We start from the raw sequence: 11,155 nt of genomic DNA on the forward strand, positions 1-11,155 counted from the left end.
ACACCACGCACATGCTGTGCAATCTCATCCAAGATGATTTGCTCCATTACTTTCGCTGGTACCGAGGTCAGGCTAACAGGCCTGTAGTTCCCCAAATCCTCCTTATGGCTCTTCTTGAAGATGGGAGTCACATCAGCAAGCCTCCAATCCTCTGGGACCTCACCAGTTAACCAGGAACGCTGATAGATGGCTGAGAGGAGCTTGGCAATTACCCCCGCCAGCTCCCTCAGCACCCGAGGGTGCAGCCCATCCAGTCCCATGGACTTGTCACAGTCCAGACAGAGGAGGAGCTCTCCGACCATCTCCACCGGAATTGCTGGGGGCATATTCTGAGCAGCGTCCCCTAATTCCAGATCAGGGCATAAAAAGCCCAGATGATAACTGATTTGGCTATTAAAGGCAGATGTAAAGAAGGCATTGAGGACCTCAGCCCTCTCCTTGTCCTCAGTGGCCATTCCCTGCTGCAACAAGTATAGGATGAGAATTATCTTTGGTTCTTCTTTTCTTTGGTTCTTCTTTATCTTTGTTTCTTCTTTGGTTCTTCTTTATCTTTGTTTCTTCTTTGATTCTTCTTTCGTCATGAATGCTTAACACCTCAGGTATAACCATACTGAGCCTCTGGTCTGCCTTTGTTGCTAGAAAGTGTATATATTAACAGAACACATCTGCAGTATAAACTTTCTATGTGTACTCTTAACTAGGTTTATGTGGTGAGGTTTTTGGCACTGGGACTTCAAGGTGACTTCTGTGTGAAGGGTCCAGCAGCTGCCACATGTCAGATCAGAGCCAGCTCCAGCTGGTCCAAAATGAATCTTCTGCTGCCAGAGCTGAGCCATGAGTGATGCTGGGTGTGCCTCTAGGTTGTGCCTCTGAGAGGGAAAAATGCTGTGCAATAGCAGGTGGGAGTGAGGAACAGTGAGAGAACCATTCCCAAGGTCAGCAGAGGAGATAGAGGAGCTCCAAGCACAGAGCAGCATCTCCCTGTAGCGCAGGGGAAGCTGCTGTGGAGCAAATCTCTGCATGCAGACATGGAGGAGCCCATGGTGCCTGAAGGAGGCAGCCTGTGGAAAGCCCATATAGGACCAGATGGGGAAGGACAGTGTCCTATGGTAGGGATGGCCACAATGGAGAGTAGAGTGAAGATGAGACAGAAGAGAGTTGAGGGGGAAATATGATTTACTTTGCCTTTAGTTTTCACTGCTCTAAGCTATTATCAATAGTAAATAAGTTACATCTCCCATGTGCTGAGGCTGTTCTCTCCATGACAGTAATTGAGGAGTGATCTCCCTTATCTCCTTATCTCAGTCCATTATTTTTTTCCACTGTGTTTTCTCCTCCTGTTTTGCTGAGGAGAGAGTGAGAGCTTAGCTACCAATTGCTTTTAAGCCCCCACAGTTGCCTGGATGCTAGGAAGGAATTTCATAGAATCATGGAATCACTCAGATTGGAGAAGACCTTAAGGATCATTAAGTCCAACCACAACCTAACCATACTACCCTAACAACCTTCTGCTAAATCATGTCCCTAAGCACCACATCCAAACAGTTTTTAAACACATCCAGGGACGGTGACTCAACCATCTCCCCAGGGAGCCTATTCCAGTGTTTAACAACCCTTTTTGTAAATAACTTTGCTGATATCCAACCTAAACTTACCCTGATGCTACTTAAAGCCATTTCCCCTTGTCCTGAGAGATGAGTGAAATGCAGAAGGATATGATGCAGCAGGGCTTTTGCTGCCTCCCAGATAAGTGTGCTGGAAGTTGGACAATATCACACACAGGGATGCTGCTGTCACCACAAAATGAGTTGCTGTTGAGTGAAAAGCTTTGAATAGAAACAGAAAAATAACATCTTGCTTCACAAGTCTGTGAAGCAAGTCTGTGGCTTTGGAAGGATGGTCACTCAGGCATTGTGGTGTTTTTCCTTATATCCTTTAAGCATGGGTCATGCCTGCCCAGATGCTGTTTGCTGGTGCATTTTCTGTGCTGTGGCTCAGATGTGCTCCCATCAGGCTGGGGCTGACAGACATGAGCTTCTCCGAGTTCCAGATTTTGCTCCACATGTCTGTCTTGCTGGCAGCTTTTCCTTTTCACCTTGTGTCCAGAATGCAAACTTTTCTCTTTGCAATATTTGGGATTAGGTGTGGACACAGGACAGCGCCGAGGACAACTTGAGCTGTTCTTATAAGGGCTGTGAAGGGCTGTGTTGCCGAGGTGAGTCTGAGCCACAGGAATCTCATCCATGGACTCAGCAGTGATAGTCAGCTGGGAGAATGGTGAGCACCAGGAGGAGAGGGCTGAGAGGGCTGTGGGAGGAGGAGGTGACATCAGTTGTGTGAGCTGACTGGGGACCTGGAAAAGAAGCCCAGTTTCCAGTGTGTGGTTTAGATCTGTTCTCCATCACTGAGAAAGAAGTCCTTAGCATCTTCTTTGTCCTTTTTTTATGTATCTGCAAAGAGGCCACAAAGTGAAGATATGGGAGGTCAGGGGAGGAGCTGCGTTCAGGAACAGCTTCATTGGTGTGGACGTAGAGCTTTGAAAAGCATTTTTCTGAATTGACTGCTGAGAAGTCCTCTACCTGAACACCAGGGTATGTATGGCCAGGGTTAGCTGAAAGTAAGTCCTCTTCCTGACCTGAGAGAGACAAGGATCCAGCTGCTTGTCTGCTTCTTTGGCTTCTTCATGGGCATGCTGCTGCAGGATGTACTCATATGTAGTCAGTTTGTTCCACATAAGATAGATGTGAAAGGTCAAGAGGTGGCCTGGCAGGCTTACAGTCACCAGACAAGACAGATCTTATCCTGACGTTTTTTGAAGGATTTTTCTACTGAGATCTTGCTTGATGACTATCTGAAGCCCAGGACATTTAAAATGTTCACAACATTTCTGCATCTCACCTACTGGATATACCTATTTGAGTTAGATTTGAACGTATCAACCTTGTAGCCTTCTGTAGTGGCATCACTGGCTGGGTAGATGGGGCAGAGCAGTGGATAATATCTACCTCAACTTCAGCAAGGCTTTTGATATTCTCTTCCATGACATCCTAATAACAAAGCTGAGAAAGTGTAGGATAGATGAGTGGATGGTGAGGTGGGTTGAGAATTGTCATCAGTGATGCAGAGCCCAGTTGGAGACCTGTGGTTAGCAGTATTTCCCAGGGGTTGTGCTAACTCTAATCTTGTTCAATATCTTCATTTATTATCTTGATGAGGGGATAGTGTCCACCCTCAACAAATATGTCAATGTTACAAAACTGGGAGGAGTGGTTGACACGCCAGAAAGCTGTCTTGCCATTCAGCAGGACCAAGTGAGGCTGGAGAGCTAGGCTGTAAGAAACCAGATGAGGTTTACCAAAAGCCAAGTGTAGAGTCTTGTACCTGGGAAGGAATAACTAACTGCCTTTATCAGTACAGTTTGGGGAATGACCTTCTGAAGAGAAGCTCTGCAGAAAAGGACCCAGGGGTTCTGGTGAATGACAGGTTGGCCATGAGCCATCAGTGTGCCCTGGTGGCCAAGAAGGCCAATGGTATCCTCGGGTGCATTAAAAAGAGCATGGCCAGCAGGTCAAGCCTCTCTTGGAGTACTGTATCCAGTTCTGGGCTCCCCAGTATAAAAAAAGACAAGGATCTCTTGGAAAGAGTCCAGCAGAGGACCACAAAGACTTTAAAGGGCCTGGAGCATCTCTCCTATGAGGAAAGTCTGAGTGAAATGGGTCTGTTCAGCCGTGAGAAAAGAAGACCGAGAGGGGATTTTATTAGTGTTTACAAATATCTTCAGTCTGGGAGACAAAGGGACATGGCCAACCTCTTTTCAGTGGTCTGTGGGGACAGGACAAGCAGAGATGGGCATAAATTGGAGCACAGGAAGTTCCACACCAATATGTGAAAGAACGTCTTCACAGTAAGGGTGATTTAGCACTGGAACAGGCTGCCTAGAGAGGTTGTGGAGTCTCCTCTGGAGGTATTCAAGACATGTTTGGATGCCTACATGTGCAACCTGTTGTAGCGAGCCTGCTTTTGTAGAGGGATTGGACTCGATGATCTCTGGAGGTCCTTTCCAAGTCTTACAAATCTGTGGTTCTATGATTATGTACGGATAATATTTGTTATGTCTCGACTGTGTGCTTCCAGTCCTGTCATTCCTCTCCCAGTGCTGATTGCACTGTCCATATGTATAAACCACTTCATGCATATCTTCTGTGATAACTTTGACCATCTTTGTTAATTTTCTGCACTACTTTTCCCTTTCTACTATACATCTTCAGTACAGGGAAACAGAACTGCTGGCATCACACAGAGTTACTACTACAACACAGATTTATGGAGATGCTAATAATATTTTACACTTATACTCTCTGCATTTTCTTAATGACTCCAAGGTACCTAGTAGTCTTTTAATGATTGAGTCAGCATTTTCAAAAAACCGTCTTTTTTGAAAATTACTAATAACCTAATTCCAAACTTATTTCATACATACATACTTTATATCCTGTATTGCTCACTTCACATTTATTGCATTTAATTTAATCTTCTATGTTACTCAAGATTCTCTCCAGCAGTGAGTAGGAAGCCCTTGTCCTTACCTGCCTGGAATGCTTAGTATCATTATTGTCTTTCCAAGACCATTTGCAAATGTACTGAACAGTACATGTCTGTTCTTAAAGTACAAATGATTCCTAATATCTTATTTGTGAATGGTCAGTATTATCTCTTTAGCCAGATTCTGACCAAAAATGTCACCTTTTCACCTTTATTTTCTGTTCCTAAAATTGAGTTAATACAGAAATGCTTCATCTCACTTTATAGACGTCTCAGTGAAGAAAAAGTCATCTTACAAACTTGAAATACATTGTTATTTATACTCAGTTGCCTCTCACACTAAAATCCACTCGTAGTCATGGGAAATAAAAGGACTCTGAAAGGCATGCAACAGTAAATAAGACTATTGTGAAATTCAGTGTGAACAAACAAGAATTTCTACAATCTTTCCATGCCTGAATAAGAAAGTATGAGAAATGTAGAAAGGAAATGCAGGCACAAACAAGATAATTCTTGCAAGATACTGCCCATTCTAGACATATCATTTTGTGGAAACAGTCAAACAGATACACTTGCAATTTTCACTTAGTCATTAGGGGAAAAGAATTTATGCAACTAAATCTGTTTGGAATGCTCCATTCTAATAATTTACTTCCCAGATTTGGACTCTTCTCCCTGCACAGGGAATTCTCATGAAAGTGAGCCCTTTAAAAAAAAAAAACATGAAATCCTGAAACTTTCCATCGTGATTTTTTAAGCAGTACTTTCACTAATTGCACTGTCAAAGTATTATGGGTTTTCACCTCATAACAGTCTAGCTGGATCTCCCGACAACCTTAAATAGAAGAGGAAGTAAATCCAAAAGACAGTGAAGTGTTTTTACTAGTGACATTAATGCTTCTTTTGTGTGTGGAGGCTATTGTATTTGAAATAATGTGAAAAAGAGTATTTTATTTAGAATAATATTAGCTGAATTTATAAAAAGCATGAGGACTTAGGAGACAGATTATTAGTTTTGAAAGGAGTTGATAAGTCTTGAAACAAAAGACAGGCTATTACATATACTAAAGACGCTTGGATGAGATTATGATTTTTTTTTTTTTTTTTTGTATTCAGACTTCTGGATGGATTTCACTTAAATTTTATTGGTGGAATCAGAGTTTTCTCTTCCAGCTTCACTTTTGCAAATGCTACTTTTCAACTGACATTTAATTCAGATGGTAAAATCGTTTTTACAAATAAAGTCACTGGTTTGATTTGTAGATATAACTCTCAGAAAAATCCCACTGCTGACTATGCCCCAGTCTTAAATGCACTCTATGCAAATAAAGTAGATCAATGAGTCTGTGAGTTCTGTATGAGTTATCATGACTATTTATTTACATGCATTCTTTAATTCCTAAGTTCAGAATAAAAAATGAAGTTTACGTAGTTTTAATTCCATGTGATTTTTGTGAATTGAAATTATTTAGAGAAATCTTTGGAAAGTACAAAAACAGGGTTTTTAAAAAAGCAGCACTTATATCTCATTGTTCATATAGCTACACTGGTTTGCCAGTTTTTCAGTTGAATAATAGCAATTTGATTTCTCAGTGTTTTGGGATTAAAAAAAAAGTCTGAGAAGGAAAGTCTAATCAGATTCAACTGCCAACAAAGTAGCTGGTTCATAAAGATCTGACACATACATCTTACAGTTAGGTATGCATGAAAAAGATGGGCTTTGTGGTCTATTTAATGACTTATCTTGTCTATTATTAATTAGTAATAAGATGTGATTCTGTCAGACATCTGGTGTCTAATCTATGGTTCCTTAATCAGGCAAAGGTGTACCTGTGTGCAAAAAATTGTGACGCAATTAAATATCATGAGTTAACAATTAACACAGTGCAAATGATTTTGTTTCATTTCAATTAGTAGCACTAGAGAAGGGAAAGGTGGTGTTGGCAAATACTTTTCTGTGAGCTCTGGAAAAGATCAGCTACAACAAGCAAAGCACTTTCATGTGGAAAAAAAGAAAACAACCCTTGAAGTGTCCAATGAATATTTCATAGCACTTGCAACTTGCAGAGTGTTCTAACATGTCTCTTTGTACTCTAGTCAGCACTGGGTTAGAGAACGTCATCTTTGCTCATATCAGTAAATATCGGTCACATACAAAAGATCACATTTGAAATTGAAATGTAGGCTGCATTTGAACCCTACAAATTCTCTTTACCTTTTGGAAAAACAGCAGGGACTTCTAGGGACCTGCTGTACAGAACCAGAAATGTCTGGCTTGTCATCTTCAGGATAAAAAGGCAACTGTTTAAAGAAAGATTTTCTCTGCTTATCATTTATTTTCATTAAAAATTCATTCAAACATTAGCCAAGTATGCAGTGTCTCTTGGAATTTTCTGAAATTTCCTTACTAGACTTACTCTTTTCAATATATAAGCCTTTATTAAAAGTAATTTAAATTGAAATAAGCTAACATGTCACTAATTTAAAGAAAAATAATGTTAAAGCAATGTTATAATAATGTCTTGCAAGAAAAAAATGGAAACATAGGAAAGATAAGGCAAAGAAATGGATGATTAGAGGATGATGGTAGTTTCAAAATTACCCTCCTCCATTTGATGCTTGTACAATAGCACTAATACAAAGTCATGGTTGTATCTTGAGGTTAGATTAACTTTTAAAGACAAACAACACATCCAAAAATTTATGGCTGTCTGAGAAAAATAATTTTAAAGTATTATGCAATTAGGAAAAAATTTTTATGAGCTTCGTGCAGGGCATTTGCTGATTTTGAAAAAATCTGCCCAGATGCTGTGCATCAGAGGTGACAGCACTTAAATACAAATGCGGAAACAAAATACAAAGTTACATCAAATACAGCTTGATCTCTGCATCAGAAGCTATTACATTTCATTCAAGTTGTGTCTTTACTAAAGTAAATACCATGACTGTGTATAATGAGTGGCTTTGTACCACTAAGTTCTTCAGCACTGCCTGGAACCTGGGAGTGGAACTACTGAGTGTCTGTGAAATGAATTTCTGAGGTTATGATGGAAGAGCTATGATGGAGATTCAGTTGTTATATTGGTAGGTAGATGCAAATTCAGATTTTATTTGTAGCTCATTTTTTAAAAAATATTGTTTTCACGTGAAGATGAAACCTGTCTAATAAATACTACTAACATCACCTAATGCAGTAAGAAAAATTATTCAAGTAGTTTGTTATTCAATTCTACCAAATAAATGAATTTTTAAATCTCATTGTATTGAATGAAACACAACCATGCTGTGATTTTAGTTATGAGGAAATGCTGTTGGAAATCAATAAAGTAGTTTGTTTTCCCCAACATAAAAGCTTGTTAGTCAATAAAAATATCTAGTTATGTGATGTAAAGACATAGTATTTAGGTAGATTTCTTGTGAATGAAAAACTGGGGTTTTTCAGACACAGTTTATGGATAATACATTTTCAGCTTGAATCCTAATGAATCCTAATGTGGCTTATAATTTGATAATATTTAAACAAAGTTCTAAATCAAGGTTACAGATGTGTCAGGCCAAAACCATCCATCTTTTTTTGCCAGCAGTGCCCACTGACAAATCTATAAAGTACTACATAAATAATACTACATTTTCTTAAGAAGTTTCAAAGTGCTGAAATTTTCAATTTCTTTAGGATTTAAAAAAAAAAAATAAAATTCTTCTTAATATGATTTATATGCTTTTTAATAGAAAAATCCACTTTTTGAAACTTTCCTGAGACACAAATTATTTATGTATCTAACTTGATAGAAATCAATTCATTTTCCAAATATATTTTTGAAGCAAGGGAATGTGAAAATCACAAAATCACAAAACAGTAGGGATTAGAATGGACCTCAAAATGTCACCTAGTCCAATCCCCAAATGTTTCATTTTAGGAAGAAGGGTATGCATTCATAGACCTCAGGAAATCAGCCTGCTCCTGAGCAGGAAGTTAGCACAACTGTAGAGCTGTGCAGCCTGAAGAAGGCTGTTGCTTGGATCATCTGTGTGTGGCCACACTGAGCTTCCATCAACAGTGGGCTGTTCTGGTTCATGTGCACAGTGTAAGAGAACATCCCAACAGGAAAGTGGAACTCCCAGGGATCACTGGCAGATGCCAGTGAAATAAGAATTATATCACCTTGAATAATGCTACCTTTGAAACACGCTGAGGAGATGGGCAATGTGCAGTGCCATAAAAACATATTTTATTATTTTATCCTGCAACAGACTCCAGCACTTCTTCCTGTGATTGCCCCTCTAGTGAAATAAAGTTTGGCAAAATACAGAGGGAAGCAAAGACTGTGTCCTGTATTGCAGTCAGTCACAGTCTTGTTTGTCCTATGACAGGAGCAAAAAGGAAGACTACTTCCCTCCCTCCACTCTGTTACAACGTTCTCTGGATAAAACACTGCCTATAGTGTGGCTCTAAGATTTTATGCATGCTGTGTACATGCCCATACATGTGCACATGTTTTTATTTATATATATACAATGTATATGTTCACATATATTACATGAACACACACACTTACATAGTATATATAAATAATGGAACATATGTGAGGACATGGTCCACGAATAAAAGATAATACAACAGCAGAAATGCAGTGACAATGAATGAGATGAACCAGCTGAAGATATAAGCTTCAGTCTGTTGAAAATACTGGACAGGAGAGTAGTTCATAGATTGTGTTATTCCAGCTCACGCAGGGAAAATATGAAGGGGATAAGTGACCTTGCACATATCAGTGCTTCCTGAGAAACTTTAAGTTTGTGTGGGAAGAGCTGAAGAGGAGAAAATAAAAAATAGGTTATCTAGATATGGATACAGTAAGCACAGGTGAATCAATATAGTAGGTCCCAATCATCGTTAGGCAGACCTAGAAGGAGGGCTCTCAGTGGGAAGGTTGCGTTATGAAGAAATATGTGTTTCTCTTTGATTTTGTTGGATTGTGGGGATGTTCAGTATTGTTCTTGTGTTTTCTCAGTGCATCTCCTCCTCTCTCTGGTATTCTCCACTATACGGGCAACACCTGTGTTGTATCCACCTCCATCTCTCTCAAGGTACTGGCTATTGAAACCTACACTTCTCTGGAAGTTAAAACATACTCTAGAATTCCTGTGAATGATTGTACTGACATTAACTACTATGAAATCCTTTAAGCTGTGAAATCATTAGGTGCCTTTGACACTACAGAAACACAGAGCCTTGAAGTACAATTATTTGTGTTAAATTTAATGGGCCCAGCAAATTTAGGATTCGGGGAATGGAATATTATTGACATGGGAGTAAAATACTTTTTAACATGGAGTCATGGAAGTAGAAAAAGCATTTTAACAGAAAGATTCTTGATATCTAGAGAACTCAGTGTAGTCTAAACACATGTCTACTACCTAACTGAGGGGCATCTGAGACTTCAGGTGGGGCAGAGCTTGCCTCTAGAGGTGCTCCAGCAGGCTTGTGAGTTTTCTCATCACTTTGCTGTTTTCTGAACGTCTTACATTGAAGCTAGTAGAGACGCCAAAGTCAATCCTCTGGGAATTGAGGGTTCACCTTAAAGATCATTTTTGAGACTTCTGTGAGAAGCAGTTTTTTATCATTTTTTTTTCTCCTTATCTTCTCCGCCTTGCACAAAGTAAAGAGTGGAAAAAAATCACTAGGGAAGTGAAAACAAGAGGGACAGATTATTATCTGTGCAACGTTCTCCATCAAAAAGCTGAGCAAAGAAGATATAGGCAAATGTTGTGTTCATCTTCTAATACTCCAGATAGCTGAGTGTGCTGGCTACTAGAGCTTAGTACATTGGAGTAAAGAATATAGAAATACGTCTGTTTTCCCAAAGCTGTTCTCCTCATCCATGCTCAAATATAATTCATCTCCAATGAATGACTGTAAAGATAATAATCTCTGAATCTGTTTTTCCAAAAGGATTCCAATTTAAATTTACTTGTTCTTCACTGAAAAAGCAAGCTACACTTCTGGCTCATATATTTTTTTCCTGTATCTGATCGTATACTCTTTTTGGTTATTACAGGTGACTTTGTTGATTTCCTCTGTATTCAGCTAGCAGAGTTGTACAGAGGTATCTGGGGACAGTTACCTATTGTGGATCTCCAGTGAGCAGTTCTGCAGATGACAGGGCAGACACAATGGATTTGTGCTGTCTCTCCCAGAACAAAATGAACTTTATCATACTAATGGAAGTAAAATTGTATTCATAGCAATAAACCAAGAAGCCATAATGACGTGAAATTTGTGTACGCAGAAAGGTGCTTAGGAAAGTTTTGTCAGAGCAGAACATTTCAGTATTCACTACTCAGCTCAGAGTCTCTTTTTCTTCAGAAAAGAGAGCAATCTATGTAATCCATGAAATATAAAATGTATTAGGTAGGCTTGGACAGTGATTTTCAATGATATGTGAGATCTAGGTCTTTTCCTTTAGCAATTCTTGTGTCAGTCTTAAATGGCCTGCTTGTGAAATCTGCTCTCTTATTTGCGTGTCAGAGCTTGTATCAAAATCAAAAATCAAACCAGACTTTGTCAACTAGTTTTAAAAGTATTAGGTGTATCTCAAGGAAGATGATAAAT

At 39.3% G+C, this 11,155-nt stretch overlaps 1 protein-coding gene across 1 annotated transcript; it reads right to left on the reverse strand.

The window, feature by feature from the left end:
- Window positions 1-1,900: 1,900 nt before the first annotated feature.
- LOC122183427 (palmitoyltransferase ZDHHC1-like) lies at window positions 1,901-4,219 on the reverse strand. Its single transcript, XM_042877323.1, is given in 4 exon segments — window positions 1,901-2,255; window positions 2,257-2,635; window positions 2,638-2,796; window positions 4,072-4,219. Coding segments are annotated over 4 exon segments (1,041 nt in total).
- Window positions 4,220-11,155: the final 6,936 nt, after the last annotated feature.

This window comes from Lagopus leucura, unplaced genomic scaffold, assembly GCF_019238085.1.
Source record: "Lagopus leucura isolate 7727_CA_CO unplaced genomic scaffold, USGS_WTPT01 Super-Scaffold_100018, whole genome shotgun sequence".
In the NCBI taxonomy this organism is placed as follows: Eukaryota; Metazoa; Chordata; class Aves; order Galliformes; family Phasianidae; genus Lagopus; species Lagopus leucura.